At 42.5% G+C, this 21,272-nt stretch overlaps 1 protein-coding gene across 12 annotated transcripts in view; it reads left to right on the plus strand.

The window, feature by feature from the left end:
- Positions 1 to 21,272, plus strand: part of eya4 (EYA transcriptional coactivator and phosphatase 4) — a 417,250-nt gene that overhangs the window by 344,987 nt on the left and 50,991 nt on the right. For all 12 annotated transcript variants that reach the window (XM_080192745.1, XM_080192744.1, XM_080192747.1 and 9 more), the window contains one exon: positions 17,566 to 17,655. In XM_080192745.1, coding sequence (XP_080048871.1) covers positions 17,566 to 17,655 — 90 coding nt within the window. The remainder of the gene's footprint in view (positions 1 to 17,565; positions 17,656 to 21,272) is intronic.

The raw sequence follows: 21,272 nt of genomic DNA on the forward strand, positions 1-21,272 counted from the left end.
TTATACTTTTTTTTTCAGGAGTAGCTTGACTGAATGCTGGAACATGTAAAATCATCCTGTCTTCTTTCAAGAGAAGCCTTTGCTTGCTTTGCCACTTCAGTCAATGTCCAAGATCCAGCCAGTTTGTAGAAGGAAGTAACAACTGTTGGTTCTGAAGTACATTTCTCAAGTAGAATCACAGAATCATAGGATCCTACAGTGCAAAAGTAGGCCATTCAACCCATCAAATCTGCACCAACCACAATCCCAACCAGGCTCATATCCTCATAAGCCCATGTATTTATCCCAGCTAATCCCCCTGACATTTAGGGGCAATTTAGCATGGCCAATCCAACTAATCGGATTGGGAAGCGTTTAAAAGCGAGCAGAGGACAACTAAAAAACCAATTATGGGGAGAAGATGAAATATGAGTGTAAGCTAGCTAGTAATATAAAAGAAGATAGGAGGAGATTTTTCCAATATATGAAAGGTAAAAAAGAGGCAAAATTAGCCATTGGATCTCTGGGAAATGAGGCTACAGAAATAATAATAGGAAAAAATGCAATAGCAGAGGAACTGAATAGTTACTTTTGCATCATTCTTCATGGTGGAAGATACAGATAGTGTGACATGAAACCCCCACAATTTGCCTGGGCTTGCAAAATCTCACTAATTGTCCTGGCTGGGGACAACACATATCTCTTTATCCTCTCTCCACTCACATTGTCTGTACCTTTAAGACTGGATAATCTGTAAAGATTCAGATTCCAACCATTATTTTGTAAATTGAGTTTGTGTCTTTATATGCCCTGTTTGTGAACAGAACTCCCACTTACTTAATGAAGGAGCAGCGCTCCGAAAGCTAGTGGCTTGTGCTACCAAATAAACCTGTTGGACTTTAACCTGGTGTTGTGAGACTGCTTACTGGGTAGGGAAGTACCAAAGGACTGGAAAGCAGCTAATGTAACACGACTGTTTAAGAATGGAGGGAGGCAGCAGATGGGAAATTATAGGCCAGTTAGCCTGACTTCAGTCATTGGCAAGATTTTAGAGTCCATTATTAAAGATGAGATTGCAGAGGACTTGGAAGTGCATGATGAAGTAGGACTGAGTCAGCATGTCTTCGTAAATGGGAGGTAAATCAGAGTTCTTTGAGGACGTAGCAAGGAGTTAGATAACGGAAAACAAGTGGACATGGTTTATTTAGAATTCCAGGAGGCCTTTGTCATGGTGCCACATAGGAGACTGTTACATAAGTTAAGTGCCCATGGTGTCAAGAGTAAGATCTTGGCATGGAAAGAGGATTGGCAGAAGGCAGAGAGTGGAGATAAAGGGGTTTTCTCAGCTGGTGACTAGTGGTGTGTCTCAGGGATCGCTGCTGGGACCCCAACTTTTCACAATATACATTAACAATTTGGAAGAAGGAACTATAGACACTGTTGCTAAGTTTGCAGATGATACAGAGATATGTAGAGGGACAGGTAGTATTGAGGAAGTAGAGGAGCTGCAGAAGGACTTGGACAGGTTAGGAGAGTGGGCAAAGAAGTGGCAGATGGAATAAAATGGAAAAGTGTGAAGTTATGCACTTTGGAAGGAAGAATGGAGGCATAGACTATTTTCTAAATGGGAAAATGCTTAGGAAATCAGAAACACAAAGGGACTTGGGAGTCATTGTTCAAGATTCTCTTAAGGCTAACATGCAGGTTCAGTCAGACATTTAAGATGGCAAATGCAATGTTAGGATTCATGTCAAGAGGCCTAGAATACAAGAGCAGGAATGTACTTCTGAGGCTGTATATGGCTCTGGTCAGACCCCATTTGAAGTATTGTGAGTAGTTTTGGGCCCTATATCTAAGAAAAAATGTGCTGGCCTTGGAAAGAGTCCAGACTAGGTTCACAAGATTCATCCCTGGAATGAAGAGCTTGCTGTATGAGGAACGGTTGAAGACTGTAGGTCTATACTCGTTGGAGTTTAGAAGGATGAGGTGGGACCTTGTACAGGATACTGCGAGGCCTGGATAGAATGGATATGGAGAGGATGTTTCCACTACTAGGAAAAACTAGAACCAGAAGGCACAACTTCAGGCTAAAGGGACGATCCTTTAAAACAGAGATGAGGAGAAATTTCTTCAGCAAAGAGTGGTGAATCTGTGGAACTCTTTGCTGCAGAAGGCTGTGGACGCCAAGTCATTGAGTGTCATTAAGACAGAGACAGATAGTTTGTGATTAATAAGGGGATGGGGGAAAATGCAGTAGAATGGGGATAAGAAAAATATCAGCCATGATTGATTGGCAGAGCAGACTCAATGGGCCAAGTGGCCTAATACTGCTGCTATGTCTTATGGTCTACTCCGCACATCTTTGGATTATGGGAGGAAACCAGAGAACCCGGAGTAAACCCACATAGACACGGCGAGAACGTGCAGAATCCACACAGACAGTGACACAAGTCAGGAATTGAATCCGGGTCCCTGGTGCTGTGAAATAGCAGTGCTATCCATTGTGCCACATTGCTGTCCGTAAAGTACTCTAACAGGCAGTTACTTAACTAAGAAAATTAGCCGCAAAGACCATTAAAACTTTAAAACCTATCTCTCTCCAAACTTTTGGTCATTTATCCTAATATTCCCTTATCTGGCTCAGTCTCAAATTATGTTTGGTAACGCTCCTGAGAAACCCCTTGGGGCATTTTCTTGCTTTCAGGGCTCTATATAAATGTTGTTTAATTCACCACTGGAAGCAGGAAACTGAAAATTAACATGTTGAATTTAATATTTGGTTGTCCTCCAAAATACCATTATTTGAAAGGGAAATTAACTTTCTGAATTGGTTGGATGTTCTACCACAGATATTTAGAGGGAAGCAGCAAAGGCACTGGGTGGAATTTAATGTTAGTGGTAGGGTTCCTTTCCACCAACTGGAAAATCCATGGAAACCCTGCACCAGTTGTTCTGAGATGTGCCCTTTACCTTGGAGTCTAGACGTGAGACTTGGTTACTAGACAGACTGTAAACATATTCTAACGCTTGCTTATTAATTCTACATCTAAAAAAAGGTCACAGAGTAGACACATATTTCCAAGGCATGATTCCCATATTGAGACAGAGTCTAACACATGACTGACTGATGTCAGTGGTACAGCATCATCAATGTCATACATAAGCATAATCCATCTGTTCACCCTCTACTATGCACCTCCCTCCAAGAATACTATCCTACTTTTTAACAACAGCATGTCTTTAACTATTTACGTTACATTTCTGTAACTCCCTTTTTACAACTTCAGATTCAACCCAACTCCTATTCTCCCCCTCCTCAAGTCACAGCCAGGGGAATTCAGTCTCCTACACTATTGCTGGCTCTAAGGGAAGACATGAAAGCTTTCTTCTGCGCTTGGCAGGACATCATCTGCAGAATAGCATCATTATTGTCAGCATTGCTGGGAAGCAGAGTGTTGTAGGATGACCTAGCTACAAGGACAGCAAAGACTTTTGAATGAAAGACTGATCAAAAAGAAAGACTGAAGATCTTTGGATCCTCTGGGACAAGAAGAGAAGGACTCAGGGCACTCTGAAGAATTTGTTACCCCCTTGACAGATTCTGGAAAACAGCATAAGGGAAGGAATGAGCTTCAGCTCCAGGAACTTCTCTCACAGTTGTATCATTCACTGCTGTACTGAAGACCTGAGATTTCAACAGATTTAGACAATGAAGAAAAGAACAACCAACTTCTTACAAGACTGTTAGGAAAAGAAAAGCGGTGCATTTCTAACTGCTCCAGCCTGCAAGGAAACCAGTGTTTCCCACTGATGTTAGCAGCACCTATCAGGTGGAATTCACCCACCTTAACCATTCAAATTGATGTATATCGCAAATCACATCAGCCAGCCTGGATTTACAGAGATCTTGTGCCATTTTTAAAGGGTGCCTTGATCTCTGCGCTGACAGACAGGCTCTCCCCATCCTGCACAACAGACATGGTGACTCCAGCTGGCAAGGAGATTGCCCCCAACCCTTCAGCACAGAGGTGCACCCTACCCACCACTGAAAAAATGGGTCATCTTCCCCCACCCTCAACACCACGTCCTCACAAGAGAGACACTCCCACATGGGGTCCTCTCAGGTTTCCCCTCAGGGCTTCTATTAGGATCCCCAGTGCGAACCTTTCTCGGCACCCTATCAATGACATTCACACCTGGCACTTTGTACTTCCAGGGAAGTAAGTGCTGTGCCCATGTGCCTCTCTGTGGCTGCGGGCTGCAGATAAACAGTTCATCAAGAGACTTGGATTTTGGTGAGCTTGAACATAAGTACATAAGAAATAGGAGCAGGAGTAGGCCATCTAGCCCCTCGAGCCTGCCCCGCCATTCAATAAGATCGTGGCTGATCTGAAGTGGCTCAGTTCCACTTTCCCACTTTCTCCTCATAACCCTTAATCCCCTTGCCTACCAAAAACCTATCTACCCATGTCTTAAATATATTTAGCGAGGCAGCCTCCACCACTTCAACGGGCAGAGAATTCCAGAGATTCACCACCCTTTGAGTGAAGAAGTTCCTCCTCAACTCCGTTCTAAACTGTCCCCCCCCTTATCTTGAGGCTGTGCCCTCTAGTCCTGCTGTCCTTTCTGAGCGGGAAGAACCTCTCCACCTCTACCCTATCCATCCCCTTCATCATCTTATACGTCTCAATAAGATCCCCCCTCATCATTCTAAACTCCAACGAGTACAAGCCCACTCTATTCAGCCTCTCTTCATAGTTCAACCCCCTCAACTCCGGTATCAGCCTAGTGAACCTCCTCTGCACTCCCTCCAAGGCCAAAATATCCTTGCACAAGTGCGGCGACCAAAACGGCACACAGTACTCCAGCTGCGGCCTCACCAGTGCCCTGTACAGTTGCAGCAAGACCTCCCTGCTTTTATATTCAATCCCCCTCGCTATGAAGGCCAGCATCCCATTTGCCTTCCTGATCACCTGCTGCACCTGTAGGCTGGGTTTTTGCGACTCATGCACAAGGACCCCCAGGTCCCTCTGCACCGTAGCACGCTGCAGCTTTTCGCCCTTTAAGTATGTTCTTATGTTCACATCAGCCAGCCTGGATTTACAGGGATCTTGTGCCATTTTTAAAGGGTGCCTTGATCTCTGCGCTGACAGGCTGTCCCCATCCTGCACAACAGACATGGTGACTCCAGCTGGCAAGGGGATTACCCCCAACCCTTCAGCATAGAGGTGCACCCTACCCACCATTGAAAAAATGGGTCATCTTCCCCCACCCTCAACACCACGTCCTTGGGTTGGGAAAGGGCTTGACTCAGGATTGTCTCCAGGGATGGGGGGGTTAGTGGCTGCACTGGTCATTGTTGCCCTGGGAAAGGTGTTATTCAGTTTTAGGATGGTTAATTCAGACACCATCCTGGGGTAAGATATTTTTGTCTCTGTGCTCTAAAACCTTTGAAATACCCTGGTCACATTGATATTCATAGTCCTTGAACACCTGGAAGCCCTCAGTATCACTGCAGCGCTCCATACCACATTAAGAATTGGACCAGGTCTTAAAAATGCTCTTTAAAGTGTCAGGATTACCTGGCTCCTCGAGGCAGTCAGATGGGTGGGTTAAGTGCAGGGGCTGCTCTCTGTGTATGGTTATCGTTATCTGTCTCCAGTCTGTTTCGTTCTTCCGCCAAATTTTTTGAGTGCGCCAGGTACCCGGGTTTAAATTTGGCTTTGGATGACTGTCTGTGTAGAGTTTACATGTTCTCCGTGCGTCTCCATGAGTTTCCTTCGGGTACTCCGGTTTCCTTCCACAGTCGAAAGATGTGCAGATTAGATGGATTTGCCATGCTAAATTGATCGTTAATGCCCAAAGATGTGTAAATTAGGTGGATTAGCCATGGTAAATGTGTGGAGTTATGGGGAAAGGAGTGGGCCTGGGAAAGATGTATTGAATTAGGGATGTGCTTCCTAGTTTGTTGATACTGATCTCTTTAAATGTTGTGAGCAGACTTGTCAGGCCTCCTCACTGTTCTGCGTTTAAATAAGAGATTGTGGTGTCTAACCCTCTCAGCATTTCAGTTTTAACCAACTTGATGGTAGGGATTGTGATTTGAAAATTGGCCAGGCTCCCTCTCCCTTTAGCTCATTCTCACTGTCCCTTCCCACACTCCTCTTTCCTCATTGTCTAACATACCTGTACTTGTTTGTCCCCTTCACGGCTGTGCTACTACTTTACCATGCTAATGTGACACAGCCTTTGCTTTTTCCTAAGTCTTGGTTGTCAGTGCTATAATTCAGCTCGCCAATCGTATTGAATGGGCCACTGAATTAGGCTTTCAGGAGTTCACCCAGTATTAGTAATCGCACTAACACATGGTCTTCTGGCTGAAATGTTTTGGCTTAGGCACACTTATTGCCTGCTTTGAGCTCATCTTTTGTCAATAAAGTTACCCCACCTGCCTTACCTTTCTTTCTGTCCTTCAGAAATGTCAAAACCCTTCAATGTTCAGTTCCTAGCCTTGGTCAGTTTGCAACAATGGGCGGGATTTTCCGGCTGCACTTGCCACGAGACCGAAAAATCCCGCTGGAGGTCAACAGACTTTTGCATGGTCCATGTCCCTCCCATTATGATTCCCATGGCAGATGGGACGGAAAAATTCCGCCCCATGTTTTTGTAATGGTTATCATATCATGTCCACTAATTTATACTTCTGTCACTAATTCTTCAATCTTGTTATCAATTCTGCATGCACTCAGATAAAGAGCTTATAATTTTGTCTTTTTACCATTTTTTCCTACTCTGACCTGATTAGCTGGTGTACTGTTATGTTTCTACGCTCTGTCCCTTCCTGTCACACCCTGGTTCTCATTACCCATATCTATTATCCTGTCTTTTTTCTTTAACTTCATAAAATTTCTCCTCACATGCAACTCTTACCACTATTTAATTTAAAGCCGTCTTTACTGTCCTAGTTATCGATTCATCAGAACACTGGCCTCAGCATAGTTCCAGTGAAGCCTGTCACAGTGGAGCAGCTTCCTCTTTCCCCAGTACTAGTACATAAATTCTGACCATTCCTCCGACTCCGATCTTTGAGTCACACATTCAACTCTCTAGTCTTATTTACTCAGTGTCAGGTTAGTCATTGTCCAAGTAATGGTTCAATGTTCTGATTTTTAATTTAGCCCCAGTTGTTCATACTTCTTTTGCAGAACCTTTTTCTTCAATCCTACCAATGTTCTGGTGCCACATAGTCCAGGACAACTGAATGCACCATTCCTCACGTCAAATCCCTCTCCACGGCAGGCAACATATCCTTCAGGACTCACTCTCTCAGTTGCAGATAACAATATCTATCCCCTGAACTATACTGTTTCCTACAACCACTATATTTGTTTTTATTCTTCCAATTTGAATGGGGCCCAGTACCAGTGTTGTGGTCAGTCAGCTCATTCTACCTGCAGTCCCCGCTTGCTTCCATTCAGCCTGCAAGGACCTGATAGTAGTTGGAAACATGCAAGAGCTGAGGTTGCTCTTGTGCTATCTTCTGGGTTCCCATACCTGCCTCACCCTCCTGTCCCTGACCACAGACCTAGTGTGAAGTACATAATTTAAGAGAAGTGACCGTCTCCTGGAACAAAGTATCCAAGTATCTTTCTGTCTCCCTGATGCATTGCAGTGTCCGAAGCCTGAACTCCAGGTCAACTCTGATCTCAAGTTCATGGAGCTGCCAATTCTTACTGTAGCTGTTGCTGTGCGTCATACTGATGACTATCTACCAGATCACGTGGCAGCAATGTATCACCTACCCTGCCACCTCTAATATATTCCGTTTAACCAATTAAGTCTTCAAGTTTTGAAATGTCACCTAATTATTTGTAGTTGTATTAAGTAGCTTAAGTAATTAAGACATAAATTTAATACAACATCTGTGTTTTCCAGGTCCATGTTTAAACAATTACCCTGATTTAGGGAAAAGAAAACTGCAAAATCCACCAACCTGTAATCTAACTGGTCACCTAATTAATATCTCTAGACTTTATCTCTCAGGTCTCACTGTTCTTTGCTCCTTCTCTTGGATCACTGTTTGTTTTGTAAAAGACCAGAACAGCACCTCGTCCGCCACTATGCTGCATTCCCAAGCAATACTCTACTGAGCTGGATTCTACTGAGCTGGATTCAGTGTTATTTACTCTGTGTGTTGGCAAAGTCCTCCTGTATTTAAACAATTGAAGCTGTGGTTGAAGAAGGTGGCTCACCATGATTACTGTCTCTAAGGCAATTAGGGCTGGGCAATAACCACTGCCCACGTACCATGAATGAAAAATCTTTTTATTGTAATCTTTTAGCAATTGGACGTGTGTGAAATGTATGTTCGATTTGTTTGTTATAAATCAGTATGTTTCAAATCAGACCTTCAGAAATGTCAACAGATGTCAAGATACAATGAGTAATCACTTATGTACTGATGAGTCACAATTATGCTGTGGAAAGATACACTAAGCAGTTGTCCATCAGTAGTTTTCCCACCAAAGTTCCATTCAGCAAGGGTGTATTTCTGGATGATGTCTAATGCCAGTCCCTCTGACAATTGTTTAGCTTGATTTTTGATATAAACCAGGATTTAGTATTATTTTGGGAGAAGTTCAAGAAACACCGTTGCTAATATGCAGATTTAAGAGGCATATTTAGGATGATTCTAGATGGATAGTGGATAAGTGATACATTGTTCAAACTGTATTTTAATTTATTTGTTGAGTATTGCAGAAAAAATACATTTTGCAAGAGCTTTTCATCTTGCACATTTCAGGACAAATCACTGGTTCGTTCCACAGGGCAATGCCTTGACTAACCAGAGTCAAACTCCTGTTTTAAATTTCAAATAATGCTTGGCAGTTAACTATCAGTCAACATCAATTGGTGCATTCTCCATGGCAATGTTTCTACAAATAAGAGTCCACTTGACATCCTGTATAATCAGCATTCTGTATAAAGTTGTTGGTATTCTTGCAATTGTTCTAATAAGTACAAGACAAAAAGCTTTGACAAAATGTCTTTTTTCACAAATACTTGAGTTCTGTACTGCCAAAAAATAAATAGATTGTAAGAAACGTATCATGTGGTATATTTTAATTAATATACATCAGTTACCTAGGGACTGCCAAAATGTCTGCTGTACAAGACATGAAAGAATATTTTAGATTCAGTATAATTTTGCATGCATTAATCTCAAGTTTTTTGACCGGTCTAAGCCATAGCATTTAAAGCTCGACTGTTTTTGAAATTGATGTGATGTTTTTTCATGTTAATTATCTACACATTTGATTTATTTCTGTGAGAAATATTTATTATCTAGATAGCACATCTAACACAGGTTTAATTGGAGTCATCCTCACATCTAGAGCTTCAGTTTATAAATTCAGTAATAGTTTACTTTTTAAAATTCCTTCATGGAATATGGACATTGCTGGCTAGGCTAGCATTTTTGCTAGCCACCCGCAATTGCCTCCAAGAAGGTGGTGTTGAGCTGCCTTCTTGAGCTGCTGCAGTCCATGTGGTGTAGGTACACACACAGTGCTGTTAAGGATGGAGTTCCACGATTTTGTCCCAGTGACATTGAAGGAACGTGATAAGGTCCCAGAAGTCAGGATTGAGTGTGGCTTGGAGGAGAACTTGTAGGTGGTGATGTTCCCATGCATCTGCTGTCCTTGTCCTCTTAGGTGGTAGAGGTCTAAGATTTACAACGCACTGTCCACTGTGTTTGTAATTTATCCTCAACTGGCTAGAATTATGTTTTACATTTGCAGGAATAACAGCACTATTTGCACTCGGCCCTCAATGCTCAGCTCATTAACATACCCAATCCAAGAACATGTTATGGTGAGTGGCAGTATAGTGGAAGATGCATTTAAGTAAAATTTAAACAGATAGTGAAAATTAAATATTACAAGAGAGTGACAAAAATTCTGAAAGCTTTTGTAAAGTTTCAAAGGCACTCCAAGGTCTTGACAACCTTTGCCAAAGCTGAAGAGGGGAGGACTAAGAAATAACTGAAACGACCGAAGGGCAAGAAAACAAAAAGAATGTTAATGTTAACTTTGGTCAAGTAGGACATAAATACTTGGGACAGCTGATGCTGTGTCTTCCGTTTTATATTACTGCCCAACATCAGAATTACGATTAAGGTGTTTGCCTGCAACTGAACACCACTCCTTTGATGGCTGCTAGTGTAAAGGTGATCCCTCATGAGAGTTGTGCTTTGAGCCACCACATTACATTATCCTCATAGGTCAGCGTTGCAGCATGCCCATGAACAAACTGAAGGCAAATGTCAGATCACAGTGACCTGTTCTAATAGTGGATGCTCTGGCCCCAAACAGCATGACGTTCAGATGTCCTTGCAGCAAGTGGTACAGTTCTGCTTTTAATACCCAAAGGATTTGGATCCCGCAAGGTAGGCAGGATGAGCTGCAGTAGTTTCACACTTCAAGCCTCAGTTAAAATTGAATCAGGGTCCCATTGATCATCCTCCTAAACTCCATCTTCCCGCAATAGCCCATATGCTTAAATACCCTTCATACCCCAGAATCAGTCAGCCTCTGTTTTGAATGTACTCAGTGACTGATGTTATGACCAAGTGAGAAGTAATGAACCAGCTCCCCTGTACTCCATCCCCTCAGTTGGTCATAACAAAAGTTTAAGATTTTTTTAAGGAAGATATGCCTTTTCCCAATCCAAACCTACTGAAACAGTGAGCAATAAGGAGCCAAACAAACAAGGATTTTGGGTTAAAGAAGAGAAAATTTATTAACCACCAAACCTAAAAGAAAAAAGTAATAAAAATGTGACAACACATACACAAGTGTCAGAAATAAGGGATGTTAAGAGTCCAATGGAGTTAAAAGAATATATAGTTAAACTTCCTGTGATCATGGTGGCATTGATTTTGAAATATTGGGCCCGATTTTACCATTGCAAAACGGGCGCGAAAAGATGGTAAAGTCAGGTTTGAGGCCATTAACACGATCTGCACTCGTATTCGCGCAGATTGCCACTTTACCGAAATCTGGGAATGGCAGCAATTCGATTTGTGCCCAAAACGAGCACAACAGCGATTTAAATGCATTTGCATGCATTTAAATTGAATTAAAGAACTGCCTGCCCGACTTCATCAGCAGTTCCCTCTTTACCACTGCTTTTGCCAATCCGGAACCGCACCGTAATGACCTGCTAAACAAAAGTCTGAATTGGGCGCTCCAGCTGCTGAAGAGCATGTTCCGAGCTTCCAACAGCTCTCTGACTCAGATCAGTGGTGGGGGGGAGGAGGGAGGTCAGATGTTCCTCTGGTGGGATGGAGGTGAGGGGTGGTGAGTGAGGCCAGACCATTGTCTGGGAGGGGATGAGTGAGACCAGATCGTTGATCGGGGGGAGATGGATAAAATGTATCTCAGGTGGGGGGAGTAGATGGATCTCTGGCAGGGAGGGGCCAAGGGGGGCCTGAAGGATCTCTGGTGGGGGCGGGGATGGGTTGGGGGGCCTGCTGCCACTCTGCGGGCAATCGGTTGTGGGGGGCAGGAGAGGCGATTGGTCTGGGTAGTGGGGGGGTGGGTAAGGGGGACAGTGATGTATGTGGGCAGTGGAGGGTAGATAAGGGGGACAAGGATGTGCGTGAGAAGTGGGTGGTTTGGATAAGGGGGACAGTGATGTGTGTGGGTAGTGATTTGGGTTGATAAGGGGACAATGATGTCTGTGTGCACCATCTCTCCCACTTTTAGCTCCCGGGCCACTTTCTCCACTTTCTGCGGTTCCGGAGCAATCTGACCTGGACGTGCTTTTGCACATTTTTTTCTAACTGCGCATGCGCATTTTGGAGCTCCGATCACTTTGGCCATGCTAAGCCTCGCCCACAGAGCGGACGGGACTGGAGATTTTTTTTCAGGCTGAATGCGTATGGGGGGTGCCTGAAAGCAGATTTCTAAGTCAGATTTGGATTATGCCGAGATTCAGCACTTAGAATGAAAATGGTAAAATCGGGCCCGTTGTGGTTGATTTGGATTAACTCAGTGGAGGGCAGCTTGTGGTGCGGCAACCACATGCGGCCCATCTGGGTTCTGAGTGCAACCCACAAGACGTTTTGTAGACTGTTGGCCATGTGCAGGGTTGGCACATGCTGCTGATTTCCATCCACGTAGTATTTTTTCCCGCCAATATGACTGAAGTGACGCACACATAAGGGCAAGGGCAAGTGAAGTGACATGAATGCTACTCATTTTGAAGTCAGCATGGCTTTGTGAGTGAAAAGTCATGTCTCACAAATTTGATTGGGTTTTTTGAAGGGGTAACCAAGAACGTAGATGAGGGCAGTGTGGTTGATGTTGTCCGCATGGACTTTAACAAGGCCTTTGACAAGGTACCGCATGGTAGATTGTTGAATAATGTTAAATCTCATGGGATCTAAATGGGTACAAAATTGGCTCCTTAACAGAGCCAGAAGGTGGTTGTGGAGAATTGCTTTTCAAACTGGAGACCTGTGACCAGCGGTGTGCCTCTGGGATCAGTGCTGAGTCCATTGTTATTTGTCATTTGCATTAATGATTTGGATGAGAATATAGGAGGCATGGTTAGTAAATTTGCAGATGACACTAAGATTGGTGGCATAGTGCACAGTGAAGAAAGTTATCTCCAATTGCAATGGGATCTTGATCAATTGGGCCAGTGGGCTGACGAATGGCAGATGGAGTTTAATTTAGACAAATACAAGGTGATGCATTTTGGTAGATTGAACCAGGGCAGGACTTACTCAGTTAATGGTAGGGCATTTGGGAGAGTTACAGAACAAAGAGATCTATGGGTACATGCTCATAGGCCCTTGAAAGGGGAGTCATAGGCGGACAGAGTGGTGAAGAAGGCATTTGGCATGCTTGGATTCATCAGAACATTGAATACAGGAGTCAGAATGTCTTGTGGAAGTTGTACATGACATTGGTAAGGCCATACTTGGAATACTGTGTGCAATTCTGGTCACCCTATTATAGAAAGATATTATTAAACTAGAAAGAGTGAAGAAAAAGTTTACTAGGATGCTACCGATGGACTGAGTTATAAGGACCTTTTTCCTCTGGAGCGTAGGAGGCTGAGGGATGATCTTATAGAGGTCTATAAAATAATGAAGGACATAGACAAGGTAGATAGTCAATATCTTTTCCCAAAGGTAGGAGAGTCTAAAACTAGAGGGCATAGGTTTAAGGTAAGAGGGGAAAGATACAAAAGTGTCCAGAGTGTCAATTTTTTTCAGAGGGTGGTCAATGTTTGGAACAAGCTGCCTGATGTAGTAGTAGAGGTGGGTACAATCTTGTCTTTTAAAAAGCATTTGGACAGTTACATGCGTACAATAGGTATAGAGGGATATGGGCCAAATGTGGGCAATTGGGATTAGCTTAGGGGTTTTAAAAAAAGGGCAGCATGGACAAGTTGGACCAAAGGGCCTACTTACATGTTGTAAACCTCTATGACTCTAATGTGTAAACAGCATTTAGGTAAGCACTTGAAACACCATAGAATAAAGGCTATGCACCAAGTGCTGGAAAATGGGATAAGAATAGATAGGTGCTTGATGGCATGATGGACCAAAGAGCCTCTTGCTGTGCTGTAAACCTCTTCAATTGTGAGAGCAAAGTCAGTGCTTTAAAAAATGAGTATGTTTAATAGCTAATAATCTAACAATTTTCAGACCACCAGAACACGGCATTTTGACATGCTGTTGTTAACTGTAACCACTAGATAAGGCGATTTATGGATAGTACTAAAGATTGCTAAAAACAAGTATGGTTTTGGCATGCTAGTCTACTTAACTGAGTCCTTAGTGTTTGAAGTGTTTGCTATAAATATATTTTGCAAAGGAGCTAAATGTCAAAGAAACCAGCGTATTAGTTATGCATAACATAGAGGTAATTTGGTCTGTTTTCTCAGCCATGGAACTGGGTGTATCAATGAATCTTCCAGTTGTCTAGACATCAATAAATTTTTAATTATTACCATGCACAGTTCACTCCTTAGGATTTACGTTAGACTGAAAACTGCAGCTAATATAGCAGTAACAGGATAGGTAGGAGGATGAAGGCTATTGACTGTAGGGTATGTGGTATATTTTATCTAGTGAAGTGACAGCTTCAAGAGTACTTTGGAATACTTTACTAGATGTACATAGGAAGAATTACTGAGCCATTAAATGAGAATGAGACAGTCTGTGAAAAACAATGTCAAAATAATGGCCAACTTGCCAAAATGTAAATAAAACTGGCACAGTGAATTTAATTGCTGTTAGAAGAAGTATCATTAAAAATACATAATTCTTCTCCACAATATAATGTGGCATACAGGTGTTATTTAGTAGGAAATATCTCTGTGCTTATCACAGTGCTAAAATTTAAAAGATTTTGTTGGAAACAAATGAACTTATATACAAGAAGTGCAGTGAATTGTCATATTATAATGCTCATTCTAAATGTCATCATTTTTATGTTAGGTTATTTCCATAACAACAAATAAAGAAGATTAGTATTTGACCTGTTATGACCTGTGCTTGATAATGATTTTTGCAGCTCAGTGCCAGTTGACCCACCAAATTTTTAAAAACAATGAACCCTTAAATAATGGCTCCTCTCTGAGCAGGATGAGTGACAATGGAGATTGTAGTTGTTTGTTTAGAATTATTTTTCTGCGTACAGAAGTTTTAATTTGACAATCTTCTCTTTTGATATTGTTTTGAATTTATTTGGTAAGTTTCTAAGTATCTATATCAAAAGCCATATTAAGTGTAATGTTTGAAAAATGGGAACACAGAGAATGGAAGTAGCAAAAGCATCTAGGCCGTAGAGCTTTCAATTAACATTTTAGAAGTGAGGGTGTAATGATGTATTTTAGCTCCATCGTTTATTCATCAAACTTGATTCAGTTGACTGCATTTTATGTCCCCCCCCCACCACGCCCCACCTCCCTACCGTTGTGTGTATTTTCAGTCAGGTGAGAGGAGGATCACAAAATAGGCCACCTCACCCCTTAATGCGGGGTGGGGGAGTGGTCAGACACAAAAATTGTCAGCGCACCCACCATATTTAAATGGTTAATCAAGGGTCAATAGGGCTTGTTACTAAGACAATTGATCCAGGTAATATGCTACCCACGACTTAAAGTGATTGTCGGACAGAAGCAGGCAGCACAATTTTTTTAATAATTTTGTCAGAGTACAGGAAGGATGGGGCAGTTCTGTCCTTCAGGAGTTGTATTTTGCGGGCCAAGGACTATCTCCTGAAGATAGAACTCCCCTCCCCCCACTCCCATTCTTCCTACCTGCCTGAAGCCTTAAACCTCCCTGCACCCCCTCCCAGACTTGCCTGGTTCCAGGGGTCTATTAGGTCTTCTTTCTCCTCCCACTTGCACACACTCAGGACTGATGGAGCTGCCAGCTAATTGAATTGGTTGGCGGCAACTCCACAGGAGAGGACTTCTTCCCCGGTGAAGGGCAGAAGTCTCACTTGGCCCTTGTTCAGACCATCCACGTAGCATGCAGAGTTTGCTTGGGGGAAGGGGGTGCTGGCATAAAGCTGAAAGTTTTTCTTTGAAGACCAGTTACAGTCTATTATCTGCTGTTTGAAGCTCTAATGTTGGAAAATTTTAACTGCCCTTATTATATAATCTATTTGATCTCAGTATTAACCGTGTCTTGATCACACTTGCCACAGCCATCATTTCATTTTCAGTGTGTTTGAACTGTATTCACCCCTCCACAATCTACCTGTTGCAATATTTTGAGGCTGATTTCACGAATGCATGCTGATGGCAGAGGCTGTTACCTGCTGGACACATCTGGGGAAATGATAAGTGCCCTTCCAACAACTTTCTATCCATAAAAAAGAATCAGTGGGAGATGATGGGTTGTTTCACAAAGTGCTTTAGCAGGCAAGACTCCTCGCTGCAAACATATATCCGCGACATTAGCTGTTTCGGTATTCAGAGCTTTGTTATAGCAGAGCAAACCCGTGAGTCACATTTAAGACGAAGGCACACAGAGTCAAACTCGCCATTTTAGGGTTCACAAGTGGGTACATTTCTTGGTTTGCTTTATGTTTGTTTAATGCTTAGATTATATTCAGTGTATTTTTGAAGTACTGATAAACTGCTGGTTTCTCCTAGTTCTCATCACAGCTTAATCTCACTGTCAGAAAAATACTAAAAGGGCCACTCAAAGGTACCTCCCAATATCTGGCACAAAGCAGCATTTAATAATTTAAAAAATGAGGAAATTCAAGCACCTTCACTTTGCACAGTTGGCTAACTGAGCCCAGAGCCCATCAAAGTAAAAGTATTGAAGGCATTCACATTACATTCCGATTGACTAGTATGTTCTAACATGGGACTCGAGGATTATGGAGGACAGCGGACTGAAAGCCACAATCTGATCAGCCGTGATCTTATTGAATGGCAGAGTGGTTGGAAGGCTGAATGGCCTGCTTCAGTTCAGAATTGTGCATACAGAGTTTATTATTGAGCCAAGAGATAATACTTTCAACACTAATTTCTCATAGATAACAGGAATTTCTTCTCTTCAGCTAATTCTTGCAATTTGCTTTAGTGAGGAAGCTGTATGTGGTTTTTGAAAAAAGAGAAATTGAGTAGACTTATGTGTAAAACTCCAAGTACTGTTTCCTGGTCACAGGGCTAAATTGTGCAGGCCACATTCAGGCAGGAAAACAGGTGGACCTGCAAATTATGGGGCTGTACTATCAGTGATGTACATTCTTTCAGACTGCCTGACGTTGACTCTGTCCTTCATGATTTGATGTGTGACGAGGGAGGCAGTGGGTGGGCTACCCATCAATTGAGGCTGTTAAATTGGCAATTAATGCCCATTAAAGGGCCTTATCCCCCTCCACTGCTGCAATTTAATAGGCAGCAGGAATGGTCTACACTTGGCATGTAGCCCAGCAGATTTAACCATCCAGGCTATTGGTCAGTTTAAAGGGGGGTGCCTCCTTTCTAGGACAACTGTGTCAATCAGTGGCTGACAACCACTTCCCCCAAAACAGTTTTGCCTAGCTGTGTCCCTCTCCTCCCCCCCCCCCCCCCCCCCACAGTTCTGTCCAACATGACACCCCCCTGTCACCCAGTTCCTCACTGGGACCGCCAAACCCCTTCCCGGTGAGATTTCAGACAAACCAAGATTTGGGGACATCCATGGTTCCATTTTCTCACAGGCCATCTGAAATACTTGCAGTCAGCACCAATCCTGGTATTGCACAGAGCTGCTGGCCTCCAGTTGGACAGCAGCTGTATGAGGCAGGACATCTGGGGGTGGCAGAGGTCCTGCCTCACGCTAACTAATGGGCTGTTGCCCACAGAATTAAACTGGAGTGAGTCAGCCAAACAGAGGGGCCTGTCCCAAATTTTAGACTAGAGTACAAGAAGACCAGTCTCAGTGTAATATCTAGCCCACTATTTCATTCTCATTATTTAAACATGCTGTGAATACAGTGGAGTAAGTGATGGAATTTGCAAAGCAGCATGCTGGCTCTGATGGAAATATTTGTTTTGCAGGATCCGCCTATAGCTGTTACACTTGGACTTCGAATGGAAGAAATGATTTTCAATCTGGCTGACACACATTTATTTTTCAATGATCTAGAGGTATGGATATTTTACAGTCTACAGAAGGAAATAATTTGGTTTACTGTCTAATAGTTTGCAATGTTTGTTTTTAGTTTTATGGGACCTTGATCAAACTTCATATTTTAGCCATTTTTCCTGAGATCAGTTAAAGCCTTTTGATTATTCAAGGGCAAATTCAAATTTCAGGTGTACCTCTTATATGTTTTTTGTTTATTACATCAAACTCTGTTGTATTGGTTGATGCAAACATCATTAAATTTCAAGTTGCTTTGCAGCATTCAAATGGTAAATTACTTTCAGTATTCATTTGATTTGGAATAAAGAATGATTCTGTCTCCTGTTTTGAGGAGATAATTGATCTCTCAGATTTACATTGACTTGTCAGTTTATGTGCGAATTGTTTTAGACAAAAGAATTGGAAAAGCAAAGGTTGAAAGAATTGTAAAGCCTGTGCCTGATAGTTCAGTTACTTAAGCCCTTGACTTCCAGCCAGGCTACCATTAGTTCAAATTCCAGCTTTGCCTGACACTCAAAGCTTGTCCACTTGTTCGATGTGTTTTCCCAGTTCTTGGCCGGGGCACTAACAAATGCTTCTTGGAGGAAGGGCATTCCTGCTCAGTAACAGAATATAAACAGATCAGAAGCTCAATTCACATCTTCCCCATTTTCTGCTTTAGCAGCTCAGAAATTGATTAAACTATGGCAACAAAGTTGTAAAACAAAGGGTATGAAGTATATATCGGAGAGAAAAATACTTCTTGTTTCTGAGGAGGGAATGAATAGTATTTTTAAGTTGAATTTGGCAGTATGTTGTGCACTGAATGTTTTATACTTGAGAATTCCGGTGTCAGTTACACATCAATCCTCTTCGACTAAGGCGAGGAGGGGAAATAAAAGTTGTTAAATATTCATATCGGGCAGTAGCTTCACTTAACCCCGTGCAGCATCCCCCTGCACACAATTAAATAATGCATTCCACATATATTATGCAACAATGGAAATTAACAACTGTTGATGAAATGGTGATTGTAATAATGGGAAAATAACCATGGTAAAATATATCACATACTACTCGGTATCACAACAGGAACCAATCGATGGTTTTAACCAAGTTTTTGGAATTAATCAATATTATCATCACGAAAGCAGGACAGCGAAACTGGAAAAGTGGTGAGCAATGGTATTGGAATCCTTCTTTCGTCAAATTGAATGTAATCCTACCACAAGGGTGCTAATTGCATTGAGTGATATTGAACGGAAAATGTAGGCTTCAGCTGTGGAAGGTTAAATGGAACAATATTATGGGAGATGAAGGAGATGCTTGAGTATTAAAGTATTAATAGCAATTTGAATCTGAGTACGATAGCACTTATATTTTGTATGATACTGCATACAATGCTACTTATTTATGGCATAAACGTGGGAACTGTTAGTTCTAATACCATGAGTATACAAAATTATGTTTTGTTCATCAACCACAACATATTAACTAAAATACCTTTTTTAACTTGTGGCATTTTGGAAAAGGTGTCTATTTCCATTCCTACTGTTGCTAACATTGCTTGTCAATAACAACTTATTTTACGGTATTACATTTAACTTCATTGCAATCACCATTTCATCTACAGTTATTCATTTCCATGTTGCATAATATATGGGGAATGCATTATTTACTTGTGTACACTGGGATGCTGCACGGGGTTAAGTGAAGCTACTGCCCAATATGAATATTTAACAGCTTTATTTCCCCTCTTCATCTTAGTGGGACAAGATTGATGTGTAACTGACACCAGATTTTTCAAGTACAAAGCATAAAGACCACAAATTTTGCCTCTGTGATGCAAAACACTTGTGAGCACTGTAGCTCAGGTATGCTGTGTGTGCGCTATGATCACGTAAGGTGACCACTTAAAAGCCTCTCGGGTTAATTGGCACATTCTGCTAATTTGAATCATATAGGTCATTTAATGGTTGCTCCTAATCGTTTCCATTCAGCTACACAACAGCGGGCAGCATGGTGGCATGGTGGGTAATAGCACTGCTGCCTCACAGCACTGTGGACCCAGCTTCAATTCCGCCCTTGGGTGTCAATCTGTAGGGTTTGCACGTTTGCCATGTGTCAGTGTGGGTTTCCTCTGGGTGCTCCAGTTTCCTCCCACAGTCCAAAGATGAGCAGGTTAGGTTGATTGGCCATGCTAAATTGCCACTTGGTGTCCGACGATGGGTAGCTTCAGTGGATAAGCGCTGGATTATGGGGATAGGAGGGGTGGGCTTGGATACAACGCTCTTTTGGAGAGTCAGTGCAGACTCAAAGGACTGAATGGCCTCCTTCTGCACCTTAGGGATTTTATGAAGTGAAATGCCCCATTAGTGTTATTTAAAGGATCGGCTATCCAGTATGCAGAAGTACTTTTGATTTAATTCTGCTCTTGCAAGTGTTGGGTTCTTAGAGGAGTTCAAAGAGCTTGTTATTTTGAAGTGAATGTTGCTACATCGTGTCAGGGAAATCAGAGGCATTTTCTGCTCAGTGAACAGAAAGGTGGCTAGAATTATGGGGGGTGTAATTTCAGTCCCTCTTGGGTTGCAGTATAACATGGAGCACAGACTACAACCCAAGAGCAAAAGTTGAACGCAGAGGGAGAAAGAGGAATGCTCTCCACAGAAAGCCCTATCCAGCAAAGATATTCTGAGAGAACCAAATTCATCTTAGCCAGGAACAATGTTTCAAGCACCTACAAATCAGCAAGGAAGTGGACCACTTTCTTCATCAGAACCTACAGCCATACAGTAAAGATGAGACTAGCACTGCCATTGGTTATCAAGGCCACTTTCGCCTTTAGGTTTTATGCAAGCAATCCTTCCAGGTAATAACATTTCCAATTCACTGTCCACTGTTGTATCCGGTGGTGACAGAGGCCTGGAATGCCAAGAGAAGGGCCTCTATTGTCTTCTCTCTACCCAGAGAGATGCAATATGAGCAAGCTAATGGCATTGCCCCAGGATATCTGAACTTGCATTGCTGCAAGGAAGCATCAAATGCACACATGTGATTCTGCAGGTTCAATGTGTGAATGGGGAGAGGTAAAGGATCACAAGGTCTAACACTCCAATGCCCTCCAAACTGCATACCACTCTGCCACCACCTCTGGTGGGTCTGTAATGTTGGCAGAACAGGGCATATCCAGGGATGGTGATGGTGGTGTCTGGGACGTTGTCTGGAAGGTATGATTTGTGAGTGTGACTATATCAGGCTATTGCTTGATTCATCTATGGAACAGAGCTCCCAATTTTGGCACAAACCTGCAAGTGTTAGTAAGAAAGACTGGGTTTGCCGATGCTGGGTGATCTGTCCAATTTCATTTCTTTTTGGAGGCCTTGTCACTGTTTGATAGAACTGAATGGCCTGTTAGGCATTTCAGGGAGCATTTAAGAGTCAACTACATTGGAGTTACATGTAGACCAGACAGGTAAGGAAGGCAGATTTACATGCCTAAAGGACATTAGTGAACCAAATGGAATTTTACTGAGAATCGACAATGGTTTCATGGTCACTTTTACTGAGACAAGGGCAGGAATTCTCCAGGCTTGCTGCGCTGCTCAAGCAATGCAACGGGCCAGGGGTCTTTAGCGAGGTT

The sequence above is a fragment of the Carcharhinus amblyrhynchos genome, chromosome 7 (genome assembly GCF_965287045.1).
Source record: "Carcharhinus amblyrhynchos chromosome 7, sCarAmb.v2.hapA, whole genome shotgun sequence".
NCBI classification, from domain to species: Eukaryota; Metazoa; Chordata; class Chondrichthyes; order Carcharhiniformes; family Carcharhinidae; genus Carcharhinus; species Carcharhinus amblyrhynchos.